The 20,357-nt window shown below is 42.6% G+C and overlaps 2 protein-coding genes across 3 annotated transcripts in view; both read right to left on the reverse strand.

Annotated features, from left to right (window-relative positions):
- Positions 1 to 3,105, reverse strand: part of st3gal5 (ST3 beta-galactoside alpha-2,3-sialyltransferase 5) — a 29,213-nt gene extending 26,108 nt beyond the window's left edge. For both annotated transcript variants that reach the window (XR_014595690.1, XM_083980558.1), the window contains exons 1-2: positions 2,985 to 3,105; positions 1,280 to 1,396 (exon numbers count right to left, since the gene is read on the reverse strand). Coding sequence is in view for 1 of the 2 variants with exons in the window: in XM_083980558.1 (XP_083836684.1) it covers positions 1,280 to 1,396; positions 2,985 to 2,992 (125 nt within the window). In the remaining variant the exon portion in view is untranslated. The remainder of the gene's footprint in view (positions 1 to 1,279; positions 1,397 to 2,984) is intronic.
- Positions 3,106 to 3,306: 201 nt separating this feature from the next.
- The window catches only part of polr1a (RNA polymerase I subunit A), a 31,073-nt gene continuing 14,022 nt past the window's right edge, over positions 3,307 to 20,357 (reverse strand). The window contains exons 25-37 of the mRNA XM_083980553.1: positions 18,545 to 18,668; positions 15,341 to 15,441; positions 15,043 to 15,242; positions 12,973 to 13,140; positions 10,509 to 10,644; positions 8,400 to 8,554; positions 8,170 to 8,299; positions 7,930 to 8,037; positions 6,228 to 6,512; positions 4,718 to 4,918; positions 4,426 to 4,543; positions 4,147 to 4,311; positions 3,307 to 3,674 (exon numbers count right to left, since the gene is read on the reverse strand). Of these exons, the coding sequence (XP_083836679.1) occupies positions 3,574 to 3,674; positions 4,147 to 4,311; positions 4,426 to 4,543; positions 4,718 to 4,918; positions 6,228 to 6,512; positions 7,930 to 8,037; positions 8,170 to 8,299; positions 8,400 to 8,554; positions 10,509 to 10,644; positions 12,973 to 13,140; positions 15,043 to 15,242; positions 15,341 to 15,441; positions 18,545 to 18,668 (1,992 nt within the window). The 3' untranslated portion in view covers positions 3,307 to 3,573. The remainder of the gene's footprint in view (positions 3,675 to 4,146; positions 4,312 to 4,425; positions 4,544 to 4,717; positions 4,919 to 6,227; positions 6,513 to 7,929; positions 8,038 to 8,169; positions 8,300 to 8,399; positions 8,555 to 10,508; positions 10,645 to 12,972; positions 13,141 to 15,042; positions 15,243 to 15,340; positions 15,442 to 18,544; positions 18,669 to 20,357) is intronic.

Below are 20,357 nucleotides of genomic sequence, written 5' to 3' on the forward strand. Positions count from 1 at the left end.
GACCCACGTTTTACCGGCTTTCTCTGGACTTCTGTGACTAAAATGACATCTGGTTTGTTACCGACGGCCGTCTGTCCAACTGCAGGTGAATGCAGCATCAATGTAACGCTCTATTCCTCCTCACTGCGTTACCGCGGTGACTTTTCACAGACGCCACCTCGACCTGAGCCGACAGCCCCGGTGTCTCCGCTGAGTTTCCGTGGTTTCCTACCATCAACGTACGTAAAAACAATGCAACATGACATGGCAGCCAGCACCGTGCTTACCCGCTCCATGTGAATGATATGAGCGGCTAATTCAGAGCTGAAAGGAACACTTCAGTTTGTTGATGGGGGTGATTACTGATTTATGAAAAACATACTTTTGAACGAAATAATCGATTTTCGTGAATAGATAACAGGAGAAGTTACACAATTTCCCTTTAAGTAAACGAGAGCAACACTACCCTTCATGTGGTCCAGAAAACTGTTGCTACACTGTACTAGAAAAAAGCTTAATTTAAAAAACAAAACAGTAATTCTTAATTTTAACCACCGAATAATTTGTGTTAGTTCAAACATGAATCTAAGTGAACATTTATATCAATCTCAAAGAATTGTCCTCAAGGTGTTGCCGAGATATCACTTTCACGAGAATGGGATGGTTGGACCTAGAGACCGACAACCTTGAAATCACAATATCTTACAGTATTGATGACAACACAAATCAAAACAGACTTATCGGTTCTTCTTCTTTCTGTTGACCATAATTTATTTTTGACAAGTGTAGTAAACTGGTTTGACACAATGCGGAACTACAGTAGCACATCCACATTTTTATTTTCTCCTTCGTTACCAGCCATGGAAAGTATTGTTTTCACCATTTGAGCCTGTGTGTTGTGTGTGTGATCATTGCACAATGTTGTCCTCGAGACTACATAAGCATAAACTAGCACAGTCACAGGTGTGCAGTAGAAACACTGCAACTGTGAAAGATAGAACTAGTTAAGTGCATATTTGAGTAGTTGAGATCAAGATGAAAGCTGAATTCTTTGATGGGTGTGGTCCAAGTCTGTTGCTGCCAACAGGAAGGAACAGCAGCTAGGAAGTTCGATGTGTCTTTGTTCACTTCAAGTTAGTTTCACACAAAAAACAACCCTGACATAAGCTTTGTGGTAAATGACTCGTGTTCTCCTTTAAGACCTCAAGGACACCACAAGAGCAATTCAGCTGTGTCTATTGAAACACTGTGGAGAGAACAGCCAGAGTCGTTGTGTTGTGTTGTGTTGTGTTGATGCTACCTGTGTGGCGTCCAGCGAAAAGGAAGCCTCATGTTGTTCTCATTCACACTGGGCTCTGGACACTCTTGTGGTTTGTCTGCTGCAGCCTGAAGCCCTCTGGCTCTCAGGGGTCTTGTCCTGGACACACATCAACAGTCTGATGATCATTTTCAATGAACGATGGCACAATAGAACTGCTGTACTCCTGTGAATAACTTTGTAGTGTATTTTGAGATACCACAAACAAAGCCCCCATTGATGGGTAACATCTGTCGTGTCATATAAATTGGTGTTAATGGGAAAAGTACTGTAAGATAAATTACTGTCTTCTCATAGGAAGGTAGCTACGCTGTACAGTAGCTAATAACTTCACAGCATCATAGGGATGCAGTTAGGCAGTAAAAATGTAGTCAGAGGCTTAACATAGTTATGCAAAACCCACTCAATAAAAACATTGTATTTAGACTTTTTACTTTGGTAAAATCAAATATATTACAGTAAAATGTACTGGGCACTATTATGAAAAGTGCTGAGGAGTATTCACAATAGCAAGCAATAGTGCACATGCATTAGTTACTAACTTGATGCATGCTGCCTCCTAATGCTGTACACGGTTGAGGTGGTGCTAAATGTAACTGCCTTTTTACATCAAGTGCATGTTTTAGCACTGAGGTCTGAGTGCATTACACTGAGGTATTTCGAATACATCCCCTCATTACACTGTGCAATAAAATAAATCATGTGACGACTTATTAATGTGTTTTAAGTAGCTCAGACATCATGTGATCAAGCTGTTTTACCAACCGGCCCTCACCCACAATGTCTGATTTTTCTCTTAGTCTTTTGTTTATTTAGTTTTTTGGTTTCTGTAGCACTTTGAGATTACTTTATGAAAAGTGCTTTACAAATAAAATTTATTATTATTATTATAAACAACAGCACCCTGTTGTATTTGTAGTTAAACGTGTGTTTATACCGTTTATACACAACACCAGACTACTCAGTGCAGTTCAATAACCTGACTAAAGCCAGTGGATCAGTTTAAGTTCACCACCGCCTATGGGTTTTGAAGCTAGCTTTCAATGTCGTTTTGGGGGGTTTCACGAGACAACATACCGTTATTTCTCAGTGGTCTCGGCACAAACGCAGCGCAGTAAAACAGTATCGTCGATGAATAATACACAGCTACAGAGTCGTGAAGGAACAAGCCAAGCATTTCAGCATTTTTTCTTTTCTTTTCTTTTTTTTTAAAAAAAAGATGATGCGCATTTTCTGTTTAACAGCTGCGTGGCACCTGCTCGTGGTTAATAATGTATGTTTTGCTGCCGTGTCTCCACTTAGGTCGATTAGCACAGGGCCACTCAAACTGTTTTCTTAATACCACGGCCTGCGATATAAAAGAAAGGCACGCATGTATGAGACTCCTGGCTGTTTACTCGGATAATAGACCGCTCCAAAATCGGGTAAAAGGCCTCGGTTGACCTCGTGCTATCAATAATGCGGGTTAAAGATGCAGCTGGCCCGGGTTAAGACCGCTAACTTAGGTGTTTGTAGCTCCTACAGTTACCGCAGCCGAGTGACCGTTAGCCGTTAGTTTGCATAACCAAGTGGAGCAACGGTAAGCCGTTAACCACAAGTTAGCCCGTTTCCAACCGTTGCCACGTCTTTCTGCTCTACAATCTCCCATTTGTTTTTTCTTTTATAATTGACTGACTAGTGTACTCACTCCTCCATGGGTGCGGGCGCTGCGCCATCCTGAGGTCTCCGGACTGACGGACTGACTGCTTGTCCGGACTCTGAGTCGGTTCTGCTCTGCTACCCTCTTCTCCAGCTTCACTCGTTCCATCCCGAGGAGCAGCAGCCAATCAGCAGCCGGCGCTCCTGCCATCATTTCCGCTCTAACGTCATAAGCACACAGTCCTCTATCACCCCCTGATCACAACCCAGCAAGGGGTTGCGAATAAAAACATTACAACGCAATTTTACACATACTTTAAAATTTTATTATTAAATACAAAAAAAAAAAAAAATTGGTAAATTCTCTGTTTACCTGCTTTGCATGACAACACGGTGTGTTTACATTCCATCCTCTTATCTCTCCCCTGTCTGAACATATGCTATCAACTCTCAGAGTGCAGTGGGATCTAGTTTCTAGTTGGAGCATGGATGGGTTACATTTGGTGGGAATCTGAGGCACACAATTATGTATTTGTTTATTTGTCAGAAGAAGACTTAAGTGGGATTGAGACAACGCAACAGTAAGACGCTCCACCCCGGACTCTTATCACGTCAGGACACATGAGGTTTCTCTGCTCCTACTGCAGAGGCTGTTTCAGTTCAAACAGCCCAGTTCCACCTTTGACAACCTTCCCCACCACCAGGCAGGCCGAGGGTGACACCAGCTGATCATGTGAGCCTGAAAAAGGAAGAAAAACAACAATGAACCAAAACACAAAATGCGGCAGTGGCATTTGTGGATTTCTGAGGAATTCATTACACTCTGAATTTGACTTGACTACAATCATGGCCTTAACCCAGGACTTAAACACTACTAGCCTGTGAGATGTGTGACAATTCTACCTGATTATAATAATAATACATTTATTTATAAAGCGCTTTACATCAAAGTGCTGTACAAGCTAGTGAAGAGAAAACAAAGTAGTCAGTCGAGTTTACTGTAATTGAGTATCAAACATGTATAAAAGCTACACTCATGCACTGAAAACAACATGCAAATACCTTCAAAGCTTTAACCATTGAACAATACGATTTCCAATGTGATGAATGAAGTGTCTGAGGTCTCCCTGCAGCCACATTCACTGCACAAAGACCTACAAATATCACTCCGAGTGGAAATTATTACATTATTTGTGTCACCCTTTTCTCACCTAGCATGGTAGCCTGTTTGAGGAATTTGTAACTGGTCTCGAAGGTCATCTGCTGCAGCGGGGAGGAGTTGGACCTGATGGCATGTCGGTTTAAGGGTTTATATACACCTTCAAAGCACATATAGTCTGCTACAAGAGACAGATGCCTGGGGTCAACCTCGATACCTGGAGTCAGACAAAGGAAAAACAGATGGAGAACAAATATGAGGGGTTCTGAAAGCCTTGTTGTCTGTCAGTTTTAATGTTTATGTATGTATCTGAGAGTGTGTGTGTATGTACCATAGACAGCAAAGACATCTTTGATCTCCTTCTCTATGACTTTCAGACCCACTTCTATCCCATAGGTTTGAGCCATCGCATGAACCTCATTAGAGTACAGCCTGTTGATGTCCAAGATCTGAAAAAAGAAATCCAGTCACACCACAATCACCAAATCTGAGCAGACACAAGTGGGAGCTCAGCAGGTAGGTCAGATATACCATATAGACAAAAAGAGCTGACAGTCACAATTGAATTTAATGGTGAATTTCTTTATAAAACTGTCAAAAATGTCCTCACGACGTGGACGTACATCACTGTACTTGAACATTTCATGCATGTTGATGCCCTCTGTGTTGAGAACCGTCTGCTTCTCTCCAGTCTTGGTCGTAGCTTCACTCAGCAGGCAGCGCGTCAGTCCTTTGGTTTCCATGATGACGGCGTTCTGAGCCAGTGTTGATAATACTGAGGTCAGGTCGAAGTGCACCTTGCTCACCGGCAACACCAGGTCAACCTATAAACCGAGAACCAAAGAGGCATTAAAGGGACATTGTGTAGGAATGACTCTCATCTAGCGGTATTCTTTATGCTGCATTCGCGTGGAATCGGGCAGACGGACGCCAGCCGCTGCGCTGCACGTAACGGGATGAACAAGCCTCTATGTAATGTCATGTATGATGGCAAGTTCAAAGCTCACTGAACACTTCAGTTTGTTGATGGGGGTTATTACTAATTAATGAAACATATACATTTTAATGTAAAAGAGACATTACACACTGGGGCTTTAAGGAATGACTGAATATGGACATGAGGTGTCAACATCGACCTCGTGAAAATGCTGAGCAATACTTGGACTTCAAGGCTTGATAACATCAGTAAAGCAGAACGGTTGAGCATGTGCTGGAAGTGTTTTTGTGAGTTGTGGCCAGATAGCCAGATAGCCTCCACAGACCGCTGTCATTGTTCTTAACAAGCTGACTGCAACAGCTTCACAGTGTTTCTCAATAAGAGCTTTAATTTACTGTGCTCTTATTAACAAGTAGTGTTAGCCAAACAAGCGTTTGGTGCGTACCCGCCCACTTAAAGCACTGACAGTGTGAACAGTGCCAGTTGCTTTATAGGGAACTATAAAAGTTGTGATGTTACAAGAGAAAAACTCTCCAAACTTGAGTGTTTGCAGCCGCTCAGAGCTCCTAAATCTGCCCCCGAGATACTTCAACACACACCTACCAACCTTGCCTTAATCTCTATAGTCATAGCAGGAGGTTTGTTACCTTTAATTGTCGGTGCAAGGTGTTTTTAGAACGGTGGAGCAGAGCCGCGAGCTGCTCAGAACTACACTACGGAGGCTAATGGGATTTCTTGGTTTCCCTCATCAAACTCATCAAATACACAATCCAACAACTCCAAAACACTCTCATGGACAAGTTGTGACCTGCACATTCACCACGCTATGAGATAATAATGGAACGTTACGAGACTGAGTTGTTTTCGAGGCAAATGCAGAGACTGCTTGCTGAATGCATGAATTTACCTCTAAAACAACTCTGTCTCATAACGTTCCTTTATTATCTCATAGCGTGGTGAATGTGCAGGTCACAACTTGTCCACCAGAGCATTTTGGAGTTGTTGGATTGTGTATTTGATGAGTTTGATGAGGGAAAGTAAGCCATTAGCCTCCGCACCGACAATTACAGGTAACGAACCTACTCCTAAAACTATAGGGATTATGGCAATGGGCGAATTTGCCAAAATGTTGAACTATCCCTTTAAAATCATGATCAACAGAACTTCAAAGAAAGCTGTGACGCTCATGAACTCACCTCACACCAGAGTTCATGCTGGTAATCATAACAGTATCCCTCTATCGCAGGATTGGACTCCAAAACAGAGTTGACTCTCATCTGATCCAAAGTCACTTCTCTCTCCTCTGTTTCTTTCTTTTTCTGTCTCTTCCTGCTCTCTCGTCTCACGCCCGACTCTGGGGGGAGCTGCTCCTGAGTGTTCTGCTCCTCGTTCTTCTCCTCCTCCCCCTCCTCTTCCTCCCCCTCGTCCTCTTTATCATCAGCTTCGTTACCTCCGTCTTCCTCCTCACTCTCGTAGTCCACCTGCAGAAGAAAACGAATGAACCTTAACTGTATTCTAGTAGTGATTACTGTAGTGTAGCGGTGAAAACTGTATTCACACTGGCTGCATCCTCCTGCCCACAGTTTAATATCAATACCACAGGCACACAAGTGAAAGATTATTTGTGGTAAATGCTGAGCTGCTTTTTCAGCCTAGCAGTTAATATGGTTCTCATTTGTTGTTCTATTGATTCAAACACAGAAGAGCATGAAACCACCACGGCCTTGTATGACGGTGTTTATTAGCTGCTACTTTGTTATTGATTGCAATGTTTCAAGCAAAGATACCAAGCATTTGATGGTTCCAGGTCAAATGTGAATATTTCTGCACAAAAATGGCATTTTTGGTGCAGGTATTAATGCAGTAGAGGTAGTCAGTTGAAATGTCTTTGCATTCACACAGGTCTAAAGTAGTGTTGCTTTCGTCAACGAAAATTATGACAAAATATCGTCGTCAACGAGCCTTTATCACGTGACAAAAACGAGACGAGACGCAGCGTAAATTGGTGGTCATGTGACGATAACTATAATGAAATATATCATGCAATATTGTTGACAAAAAAAACTTGCGGGCGGCATTATCTAGAAGATGCAGCTGCAGTGGGTAAGTGTTAACGACAATTTAAGAATCAAAGTTAAGTCTGTCTGTGGGAACTGAAAATAAATATGTTGAGCAGCATCGTCCATGTTTGGAATGGATGTTTTCTTGAGTCTATAAGGTAACAATAATATAATAATACGATGTTTGAGTTGTGAAATGGGTTTGACTAAAAAAAAAATTGGTTTGGTCTATACTATACTCGGTAAATATACTACAGTACTGTATATTGACTGGGTTAAATAGAATTACATTACTAGAAAGAGAGTAAAATCATTGACTAAAACTAGACGAAAATAGTCATGGGTTATTCTGACTAAAATAAGCTATAATGCTCAGACTTTTAGTCCACTGAAACCTGACTAGACAAACAAAGAGTATGAATGTGAGTAAAACTAATAAAACTAAAATGATAGTTTAGCACAAAGACTAGACTCAAACTAAAGTTAAAACAGGCCGCCAAAAACAACACTATTCTAAAGCTATGTACTAACTAACCTGGAAAACGTAGTGTGAAAAGACTTTGCTTTCCAAAACTCCTCGTAGTCCCTTTAATTTAGTTTTTTGGTTTCTTTTTTAGACCATACCAACAAACTTCATATTGTCTAAAAAACAAAGTTTAAAGCTTTTTCTTTCAACCATTTTGATGTTGTGCCTTAGTCATCTCTAATGCAGATGTTCAGACAGGACTAAAGCTACGTCCTAAATAACAAGTTTCAAGACCAGACAGGGAATCAGTAGCTGTATCCACATGAGTCAAATCCTGGTATTTTATCTATCTAGCAGTATCTCTTTTCATACCTCCTCTTCCTGTTTGTCTTTTCTCTTGGCATCCGAAGCGTCGGCATCTCCTTCGTTCCCCTGGTCGTCCACAATCTCTCTCTCCTCCTCTCCCTCCCCGTCATCTAACTGATGAACAGCAAAATTACAAATGTGTGTCAGTTTTGTTTGGATTTCAAGGAAGGAAAGAAAAGCTCAGACACAAAGTGACTTCAGTCATGTAATCCTTCTATGGGATATTAAAACTGAAAGCAGACAGACCCCTGCTGAGGCAGATGTTTCATTGCCATCAAGGTCTTTATCCCTGGGGGTGGCCCTCCTCGTCTCCACGGCGATGGAGGCCAGCTTGGCACTGCGCTTTTTGATCGCATCCAGGAGGAGGCGGAAAAACCTGTTGGGACAGAGTTTGTAGGAGAGAGGATGTGAGGGCTGATGGGAGGTTATTTCTCACTGGGCTCAGACAGAGGGGGGACTGATGCATTTCCACAAACCTTCTCTCCATGTAGAGGAGGATCTGTTGGGGCGACAGTAACTTGTCCTCGGAGTAGCGGTCGTGAGGCAGGAAGCGGAAGGTGACCTTGAACGTTCGCAGTTTTTGGTGATTTTCGATCCGCAGTGACTCGATCACATCCACTTTCTGCAGGACCTGCTCACACACATGGGCACAGAGAGAGAGAGAGAGGGAGAGAGTTGTGAAGTTGCACAGTTCAAGTCAGGACATCTCCAAAAAATAGCGAGAAATAAGGAAACGAAAGAGGCCACAAAAAGGGGAAGAGTACGAGCAAGCACTGACAAGAAGACAAAAGAAAACATAATAAAATCTGTGGTCTGCTGAAGAAAGCCTCGCACTTACTCAAATTAGTTAGACCTGGCTAGACAAAGCCGCCCCTTCTCAGTCTGTTTCGGCGTTCAAACAACCACTTAAACCAGGATGGATTTATGAGACTTTGTCTAACCTGGCTTTTCCACTTGGCGCTGTAGTTTCCTAATATTTTAGGTCTAAAAGGAGGATTCTGAAGATTTTCGTTTTAATGTCTCCTGTTCTGCATTAGTTCTGTCTGTCCCTGCATCGCCACGGCCGCCACGAGTATAATGAGAGCAGATCGATCTTAGGCTGTTTACATCCCACAAAACCACATTTTTTCCCCACAGACAACATCAGATGGCTTCAAACAGACAACGAGGGGTTTGTTCACTTCAAGAAAGCCGACATGTTTGTAAACTGAGCTGTAATACAAAGTCTCATGAAGTCTTGTGCGAGAGTCACGTTGACGCTCTCGGTATGTTTACAGGCAGAATAAACAATATCCAGACTTACTCTGACTGCTACAAAGACATTGTGGCTCTGAGTTGATATTCCTTTATTGATAAAACAAACGGGAGCTTTGTACCTGTAAACACAGTTAGCTGTCAACTTGACTCTCGCGCGAGACTTCACGGGCTCACACGAGACCTCATGAGACTTTGTTTTACAGCTCTGTTTACAAACATGTCGTCATCTTGCTTGAAGTAAATAAAACCCCTCGGTGTATGTTTGAATCCATCTGACGTTGTCTGTGGGAAAAAAAATGCGGCTTTAAAGGGCCCATATTATTATGCGAAATCCACTTTCTACTGGTTTTGTAGTGGTTCTATGTGTTCCTGTGGCCTTTCTATGACGCCTGGAGGTGAAAAAAGTCTGTTCGGTCTTCTCCCTTAAATGTTTGTGTGTAGTACATTTTTATCCCCAGTGGTCATGTTGAAGCACCACGGGGCCCATGAACTACAGCTTCACTGTAGCAGCCGTTTTGGCCAGTGGTGTCCACTGAGGAGGAAGCACTGAATTTGACAAGGCTGCCGTCTCCCTTAATTGATTGCTACACTTTTTTGAGATCGTGTCTCCAAACGGGCGAATTGGAAGTGCTGTGCAGCTTGACGTCACAAAGCGCTGAACTCAAGTGACTCCACCTCCTGGTTCTTCCTTATCCTCCCCTTGGGCCAGTCTGGAAAAACGTGAGCTCCGCCCGCTGACACTTTTCCGGAACAGCGACAGTCAAGCATAATATGGGACCTTTAAAGGGACAACGAGAAGTTTTGGAAAAGCGAAGCGTTTATGCACTACATTTATGAGCCTCCACGCGCACCGTGAAATTATTTGATTATTCTCATGACTTGCCACGAAACCAAAAGTGTAAAGAAACGCTGGTCGGCTCGCCCAGCATTTCCGCCACCACTAATAATAACAAAATAACGATAGAGACAAAACGATATATTTAGCGAAAATGGGCCCATTAACAAGTGTGGGTAGCGGAGATTCATCCATTAACGTGTGTTATTGTCGCAGAATTTTTCGTTCTGCCGCTGGAGAAACTCCTCGATGATGCAGGGACAGACAGAACTACTGCAGAACAGGAGACATTAAAACAAAAATCTTCACATTCCTTCTTTTAGACCTAAAATATTAGGAATATTAGGAGTACTTTAAGAGCATGACCAGCAACCTAACCCAGCCTGAGGAACAGCTTCTTCCCGGTAGCTGTCAGACTGCTGAACTCTGGAGGAGGTGGAAAATAAGAGACAGAAGATGATAACAAACAGATAACACCGGAGTTTCTCCTCACCTCAGCCAGACAAACCCTGGTGAGCTTCTTACGCAGTGTTTTGGCTCTCTTCAGGGCTTTCTTATTGTTCAGTACTGGAACGCTCATCATGGGAGTTTTAATGTTGGAGCTGGCCACCATCAGGATCTCTCTGAGTCTGCGGGACAAACAGACAGGACAGTATTGGATTTAATGACACAGGGAGAGTGTTTTATAGATTCAGCATTTTTTCAGGAGTATTATCTGGACCAAACTATACAAACTCCATAAACAATGGTTCTACCCTTTAACCAGGTCAAAATCTAAATGTTCCATGTTCTCCTGTGGCCCATCCCTCCACAAAGTTCAGTGCAAATGATCAGCTCAATACTTTTTGTGTAATCCTGCTGACACTGAAGCAAACCAACCAACAAACAAACATGAGAACTCGTCTGGAATAAGAAGCTCTGAGCTCTGTGTGAATAAGGTGCTGCAGTCAGCGCTGTGGAAAAAATAATGCATCAAATATACAATCGAAAGGTCTGCGGTGGCTGGTCTAATGCAGATTTTCTTTTTTGTGGGTGGAAAAAACATTTCGGAGCTGGGTTTGGTTTCTTTCTAGGACACGGCTGTGGTGAGTCTGGGAGGCCATGTTCCTTTTATTCATTTCACAACATGCTGTGGTTGGGGGGGGGGCAGAGGCCACTTCACATTTAAAAAAAAAAAAAAAAAAATTACATGCCTGAAAATGTGTCTGTGAAAGATGTGGAGAACAACCGTCACACACAAGACAGACTGTACTTGTCCGACTTCCTTCCTCTCTGCAGTGACTATGTGTTCACAATAGTTCCACTCAAGGATGCATTAGAAAAGAGATCAATGTGTTCTCTGCAACAGTGGTTCTTAAAGTGGGCCTTTGTGGGTGCCCAGCTAAAAGGGGACTTATAGGGGATTTATATTCACTATGATTTCATCCAAAAGAAACTCAATTACAGAATGTAGGGCTGCTTTCTGTGAGATTTTGGCTCCTTGATGTGAGAACATTTTGAGAACCACTGCTTTAGAAACATCAGTGAAAATTAATTATACTATTGTGCTAGTCCATGTTTACCACAGCTACTTTGCTTCTTTTTTTTTATTTTTCAGAAGTAAAATAGAACATGTGTGAACTGTACTGAACGAACTAAGGTCACTAGCCTTCATTTGGACAGGGGAAACGGTGTCTCACTCAATGTAACTTTCTATAGACAGTTCCTGCTTTCTCAGTGTTTGTCATGGACAGTAGGTCTAAGATAGGGGTGGGCAAACTCTTTGGCTCGAGGGCCACAATGAGTTTTAAAATTTGATGGAGAGTGTTTGTGTGAACTAATATAAATGACATGTAAAAGCCGTTAGCTAAAAATAAAAGGAAACTTACATTCAAATTACATTCAGTTTCAGTGGGAGCAGCGTTGGTCACCCTTTTTTGCCAGTGCATCAAAGATTGCAGTCTTTGCTTTATAGGGATAGTTCAACATTTTGGCAAATTGGCCCATTGCCATAATCCCTATAGTTTTAGGAGTTGGTTCGTTACCTTTAATTGTCGGTGCAAGCTATTTTTAGAACAGCGGAGCAGAGTCGTGAGCTGCTCAGAGCTACGCTACGGAGGCTAATGGGATTTCTTGGTTTCCCTCATCAAACTCATCAAATACACAATCCAACAACTCCAAAACGCTTTGGTGGACAAGTTGTGACCTGCACATTCACCACACTATGATAACATAACAGAAAGTTATGAGACAGTTGTTGTTTTAGTTGTTGTTTTAGAGGTTAATGCAGAGACTGCCTGCTGAAAAACTGCCCCCGACGGAAACGCACATCAGTGGTTTTGCATAAATTTACCTCGTATTGTGGATTTGATGAGTTTGATGAGGGAAACCTAGAAATCCCATTAGCCTCCGTAGCGTAGCTCTGAGCAGCTCGCGGCTCTGCTCCGCCGTTCTAAAAATAGCTTGCACCGACAATTAAAGGTAACGAACCTACTCCTAAAACTATAGGGATTATGGCAATGGGCCAATTTGACAAAAGGTTGAACTATCCCTTTAATGTTTGTGTGTAGTACATTTTTATCCCCAGTGGCCATGTTGAAGCACCACGGGGCCCATGAACTACACCTTCACTGTGGCAGCCGTTTTGGCCAGTGGCGTCCACTGAGGAGGAAGCACTGAATTTGACAAGGCTGCCGTCTTTACTGTGGACTAGTCTTCATGGTGCTGTTGTATTTATTCACTGGGATGTGCGGCGTAAATCTATATACAGGCCTGGTCTGGGGTATTTAACAGTAAAGGTACAAGCTAAACGCTAATGGATTTTCTGTACATGTACAGTAATTGATTTGTGTAAAAAATGCACAGACTGAACCAAGTCTGACAACACAGGCTGAGGAGGAAAATTTCCGCGAGTTGTCAATGGTGTTAAAATCTACATGAAAAGGAAAAACAAAGAGTGGGGGGGGTGGGGGCATTACCGAGGTATTCCCAAGGTGACGTTCATCTCTCCTCTGCCAGCGAAGTGGAAGGTGTTGAGGGTCATCTGGGTGGAGGGCTCACCTATGGACTGAGCGGCCAGCAGGCCCACTGCTTCACCTGGATCGCACAGTGAACGCTGCCATTTATAGTGCAGCAGCTGGCGAAGGCTGAGGACACAGAGAGAGGGATCAGGCCTGATTTACTGTACCTCCCAGGGCACAATGGGAAGAGTTGAGTTTCAGGTTTATTCTGTATCATGTATCGTTATTGTATTGCGATGTGCTCAATTTCTGTATTGTGTCACACTGACAAAAGGTAATCCCTTTAAATTTAAATGCTGTTAATTGCGCGATAATGTCGAGAAATAGCCAAGAAATAACGGCCAATTTCATAGTTGTCATGTTTCTCATTAAGGCAAAACACATTACACATGCTATTTTACACGATAAATTGTTATTTCTTGGCTATTTCCTGACATTATCACATAATTAACAGTCTGTAAACTAAACGGTTACCAAAAAAAAAAAAAACCTCTAAACACAAAGCATAACCTCATGTACATGTTACGAAGACTGAGAGAGATTTAAAAATTGATCAATATGGAAAAATAAATCTTGATTACATTTTTTGCAATATCGCGTGTCACCAATATGATAACTTGTGAAGCTTCTGCATTGTAGGCAAGGCAAGGCAATTTTATTTGTATAGTCCGTTTTTACAAACAGTTTGTCTCCTTACATGGCATCATAACAACATCCTCTGCCCTTAGACCCTCACATCGGCTGAGGAAAAACTCCAATATGATAACTTGTGAAGCTTCTGCATTGTAGTAACTGATCTAAAATGCAGAGGTCCACCAATTCAGGAGACATGCATTATTTGATCTATTCTTGTGCTTTCACCACTACAAGACTGTCCTGTTGAAAATAGTCTCATTCAGTTATACAAGTGGTTCATGTGTAGGAGGAAGTATTTGATCGATAATACAGTCAGCAGTTAAGTATTTGCCTTGGTATTTGCAGTGTGAGACTGACTCAACAAATGCCTCTTTCAGTTTGTGTGTAGTACATTTTTATCCCCAGTGGTCATGTTGAAGCACCACGGGGCCCATGAACTACACTTTCACTGTGGCAGCCGTTTTGGCCAGTGGCGTCCACTGAGGAGGAAGCACTGAATTTGACAAGGCTGCTGTCTTTTACATGCTGAGTTCATCAATCATTCATTCATTCAATCATTAAGCTGTGGTGTAGGATTCGTACGGCTCATTTTCAAGGAAGCAGCAGGTAAAACTGCTCTGGTGTATAAATATCAGCAGACACTGGCATGAGTTCAGCTGTAGGTCTGATTGAGGCCAGGTTGTCTTTAGGTCTTTAGGTCGCCTGTGCTCACGAAACGTGTGTTTCTCTTCGAGCACAGCGCTTGTTTGCTTAGCTCGCTTCTACAGATGTTGTGGGTTGATAAAACAAACAAATGGCTTGAGAGAAGAAATACAGACATGGAAACCCTTATTTACTGCTTCGTTTCCACTACTGCAGGACTGCCCAGTTGGAATCCATCGATAGTTCAAATAAAATCTAAATAAATAAACTCCCTTCATGTTAAGTGGTTCACATGGAAGTGTTTGATCAAATACAGTAAAACCTTATTTTTTCATCCTCAAAACACACCTGCAATGTCCCACATTATGCCCTGTGGCCATGAACCTTTCCAACAAATCTGAGTGGTTTAAAATGAGTTCATTTAAAGCACTGGAGAGTAAACAGCAAGTCATCTCATCACTCAACTAAAAAGTGAAGGCCTGACGCCTTTTGATTATTCTGAATTCTTGCACTGATCCCCTCATCATGTTCGCTTTCTGAGGACCAATGGAACTCACAAAAGCGAAATACCGTTAAAATCCTCTTATTCTTGTGTTTTTCCAATAATGAACACATGGTGAGATAATTTTCTAATACTGTTTTCAAGACTTTCGATTTTCTTGCATCATAAAATCCCATTATGAATCATAGTATGGTCTTTTTTTCTCTCTGTTTTTTTTTTACCCATGTGAAAACTCTCGTGTTGGGTACCTGTCAGTGTCTAATGTCTCCTGACTCGTGCTGCCTCTGTTCTCCAGATATTTCTCTGTGATGCTGTGGAAGTTTTCAGACACTGATCCGAAGCAGACGTCCGGCCTCAGCGCGCCCACCGACGGCTCGGGGCAGCGGGAGGACTTCCTGCTGTATTTGGATCTGCCGGCTTCATCCAGAGAGTGCCACTGCTGCACGAGCTGCGGAGGGAGCGCGGTGAAGGTTACACTTCAGTTACACTGTGCTGAAGATAACACTGTTTGTTTTGACACACCATAATCTGATTGTGTATCGATACCTGCAGCACGGCAGCATTCCTGCCATCGACGTTTTCCTGTGGTGTGAGTTCAGTCTGTTTTAGTTTGGCCAGCTTCTTCTGGGAATACAACAGGAAGGCTCCTGACACAGAATCGGAAAAAAAAAAAAACACACACACATGACGTTACATGAAACATGTTCACAAAAGCACTGTGTCATCAACATTTCACTGAATTCTCTGGACACTTTAATGCAGACGTCAGCGATGTTTGAAAAATCTTCTTCCTGTGGCTGAGACCACACAGTGTGTAGTTCCCATTTGAACTGAAACAAAACTCTGTCTTTAAAAGAGAAATTCAGCGATTTACGCACTGAATTCTGAAGATACGAGACAGACAGGGTTCATAAAGTGGGGGGGGGTTGCAGGAACGCAGAGGACTGATATGATCATGATGTGTGATTTTAGCTTAAAAGGTGATGATGGTTGTAACAAAGTACACTGCATGTGTGATTTCTTGCTTGAACCTTGTAACCTGTGATAATCATGATGAAGACTGGGTGAGATGTACCAGTCGAGCCGAAGCTCTCGATTTACCGGTCAACCTACATTCCTTCTCTCTCTCACCTATGGTCATGAACTTTGGGTCAAAGATCAAGACCTCAGATACAAGCAGCAGAAATAAGTTTCCTCAGCAGGGTGTGTGTGTGTGTGTGGGGGGGCTCCTTAATAAAGTAAAATGAAATTTAATATAGACTTATCTGTTCATTTTAAAGGGGACGTATTCGGGAATTGTCACTTTTTGAAGGATCTTTAACATATATGTGGGTGTTTGTTTTGCCTTCCGGCCCCCAAAATGTGAGAAGTGACAAAAAAATCTGTAATTTACAGGCTCCCTAGGTTGAAATCCATGTGGTTTTACGAGCTGTTCCCTCAGTTGTCTTTCAGTGATGTAACAAGGATTCTAATTTGCATAACCCCACCCCTACCTGGGACCGGTAGAAGGGGCGGGGCAAGCAGCAGTGGTTTATTTGTATTTAAAGGGACAGGCACTGAAACCAGCTGTTCTGAACAGGGCTGTTTTGAGAGGATGAAAAGAGCTGTGATGTTTGATCCTTGGGGTATTTTCACAGACATGTCTTTAAGACTGTCTTTTTTGGAAACGCAAAAAAGGAAGAGTCGAGTTGAGTCGAGCCCGTACAACGTAGCGGAAATGCGGCATAAGTCACTCGGCTGGCCTGGGAACGTGTCCGGGGAGAGGGAAGTCCGGGCATCCCCCAGTATTTAATTGTATTATCAATCAGCAGTTAGCTATTTACTTTGGTATCTGCAGTGTGAGACTCAGCAAATCCCTCTTTCTGTATGTGTGTAGTGTGCAGACAATGGGCCTAATATACGTAACACTTACACTTAATGTTTGTGTGTAGTACATTTTTATCCCCAGCGGCCACGTCACAGAGCAGCGGGGCCCATGAACTACAGCTTCACTGTAGCAGCCGTTTTGGCCAGTGGCGTCCACTGAGGAGGAAGCACTGAATTTGACAAGGCTGCCGTCTTCTACATGCTGTCTACAACTAGTCCACAGTGTCTGTGGACTAGTTGTCGTGGGGATGCTGTGTTCATTTAATAAGCTGTGGTATAGGATTCAGGGTCAGTCCTTTTCACACCGAGGACGTAACAAATAAAGAACACGAAATTGCAAAATATTCGGCGGTGAGTATTTCGCATTAAAACCACTCACACCGGCGGCGATGCGAATATGTGACAGATGCGACAATTATATTCCAAAGTTTCGCTGGGTGGTTCTTCACCTCCATGTCGTGTCTTAAATCCGTTAAACACAACTACTCGTTAATTATCCTTCACGTATTCAACACCGGCTATGCCACTGTCGTCTTGTTACCAACTTTACTATCAACACAGCAGCTCACTGAATGATCGCTGTCTGATCAATATCTCATCACTGTCCTTCATTTTGTCGTCTGTGTAAAGTTTAAACGTAAGACTGTATATAAAAAGAGATGGTGAGAAGGTGGTGAGAGCAAAGATACCCTATTGCTATTTCTAAACCGTCGTTGGTGAGAGACACAGGTTGTTTACATTGTTGTCATGGTGTTGTGACGTACCTCCTTTTTACACTACTCGATTGGTTGATGCGTTTATCCGCCGGGCGAAAGCTCAGAAAAATCGACCTCACTCCAAAAAAAAAAGATGACTTATTTTCACCATGTGAAAAAAACAAAAACAGAGTAGTTGTGCACACATCCAGTCCTATTTTAGGCTGGGTGCCGGATAGTCATAGGATCAGAGAAAAAAGAAAAAGGGAATATCCACACACTGGATTAAGGCTCACTAGACAACTAGATAGCCTGAGGAAGACCACTTTGGTTGAAATATTGCAATTATCCAATAAACATATGGCAGCCTTAATTCAGTGTGTGGATATTCTCCGTTTCTTTTTTTGCATTTTCACCAGGTAAAATTTGCGGTCAGTGTGGGAAGACTCGTGATGAAAACCGGGTTTCGAAAAAAAATATAGACGCACAAATTATTTGCACGAAAAATGTGTCTCCAGTGTGAAAGGGCCTTTCCTGCTGTGTGTTTGTTTGTACAGCTCATTTTTTAAGGAAGCAGCAGGTGAAGCTGCTCTGGTGGTTCAGACAGATGTGCTGTCTGTATTCAATGGTGATAATGGATGGTATGTGATTCTTCAAGAGCCCAGATCATTGGAGGAAACATTATTGTTAACAGGCGTGCTCCCTGGGGGAGTGGGGTAGACCTCTGGGCGGATGCAGAGAGAGGCTGGGTGCGTTTCCTGAAACCCCAGCTTACGTAGTTATCAGGAATGCTGTACAGGATTGCAAAAATCCTTGTACTGAGGACTCTGACCTTTTAAACGGAGAGCCAGGTCCATTATAAAGACCAGAGGAGGTCTATTACCGGGATCTAACAACTCACACTAATGCATTTTACAAGCAGCAGCTATTGTTCAGGACCTTTTAGCCCTGGCTCAGGAAGGCTGTTCAACCGTCTAATTGGTGGGAGCCTCAGAGTTCTGCTGACGTTCATGACTGGTAAAAAAAAAAAACACACAACTCCTCTCTGTCCGCTAAGTTGTACAGGAAGAGAAAGAAATGAAGCAGCAAACTTAGGCGAAGAGTTACACCAAATGATGAGAAAAAGTGTCACAGTGGTCTGAGCCACAGAGGATGTGGAAACATTGCTCTACTCGGTGCTGTTCTGTACCTCTGCGTGGACCTGCCTCCTCCCGCTTTGCTCTCCAGCGCTGGACGGCTGCAAAGTGTTGCCTGGCAGCCTGAGGGTCCAAACGTGACAAAATCTTGTCCAGGCCCTGGGATCTGTGGATAACCTGACAAGAAAGGGAGGGCACATGAAATTGGGTTCCTCGTGACCTTTTAGCGTGTGGTTGTGTGGTTGTGTGGTTCAGCGTTTTGATGTAGACAGAGTTTCACAGCTCCGCGCTGCATGAAACACTGAAAAAGCACAGGGGTGACAGGAAGGAAGTGGAGGTGCAGCACTGTGTGAGCTGCACAAACTGGGTATCATTAATATATTCTGACTCTATACAATATAAAATAAATTGGAAATGGAATATAAAATGTACAAATACTATTATTTTTGTAATTATAGGACTCTGATCTAAGAAGAAATAAATTCAGGGAAGGAACACAAAATTGGGGCTCGGTTAAAGGAGAATTCTGGTCATTTTCTAAGTAATGCTCTACAGCTCTAGGTCCCCGAGTGCGACAAAAATATGTGCAGACCGGACCTAGCTTTCCTCCTGCTAGCTGCGCTACACTGCAGTTAAGTTGCAACATCCACCAGTTCCCTACCACACAACACTGAGTGTGGATAACTCCATTAATATGAGAGAGCAGTGTTAACATGTGTTTTTACCACGTACCTCTATTTACTCTAGCTTCCAGGGTAGACCTTACTAGTCGACTGTCGAGCTCGGGACTGTTCCCATATCAACAAAGACAAAAATGCGAGGAAAACATGGATTTAGGAGGGGAAAAAAAAATTTGGATGGGGAAAAAGCAGTTATATTCATATTGATGCTTTTTTTCTACTAGACCTAGAGCTGTAGAGTGTTACTTAGAAAATGACCAGACTTCTCCTTTAAGTAAGTGTCATTAAAGTTCAACATTTTGAGAAATACAGCTGTCCAACAAAAGAGCTTTAGATGAGTATCCCGTTCCTATCTCTATGTTAGGTATGGAGCTAAATCCAGGAATAGCCTGCCTCACAGAAGAAGTAGTAGTAGTAGTAGAAAACTGCATAGTAGCTTTATGTCCCGTCTGTTCTTTAATCCCTATAGGTAAAAATGTAAAAAGATTTGATGTGGATTATTTTGTCATTACCTGCTGTAACTGTCTCAAGATACATCAAGTTCATTAGTGAGCTTCAGACAATGTTCAGACTCTGAGGCTGTAGCTCCGTACTTCACTGAACTCATCTAACTATTGGAGACAAAGTGACTTTATTTCCATTAGTTCACATTAAAAGATAAATAAAGGTGTAGGAGCCAAATTGAGCCTTTGGTTAATTAAATACTTTCCTGTTTTCTTGTTGTTAGTATGTGGGTGTGAGAGTGTGGCCATACAGTGTCACTCCACTCATTCGCATGCACATAGGTGAGTCTAGCCCCATCTGGTGGACAACTGGCAGCTGGAGCCCAAAGGGAAGGTCATGTTTCATCAAAGGCGGATGAGGAAGGCAACAGTTTTTGATCGTGTTGCCATACATACAAACTCTGTTATTGGTTTCATTGCTTTTTTTTTTGCTTATCTGTAAAATAAGCATCCACAATAAAAGGCCATGGAGACCGACTGGATCACTTTGACCTTCTCTTCTTTCATCTGCTACGTCTCAAAACGTGGGTGCAACACAGCCACCGGTGGAACACAACAGAACAAAGGGCTGACTGAAGTTTCTATTTCAAAAGGGTTAGGTATCACTGTAGCGTGACACAGCTCACCTGGTGCGTCCTAAAGTCTGTGTGTGGTTCATATTGATGATCAGCAGCCATGTCAAA

This window comes from Trachurus trachurus, assembly GCF_905171665.1.
Source record: "Trachurus trachurus genome assembly, chromosome: 10".
Lineage (NCBI taxonomy): Eukaryota > Metazoa > Chordata > Actinopteri > Carangiformes > Carangidae > Trachurus > Trachurus trachurus.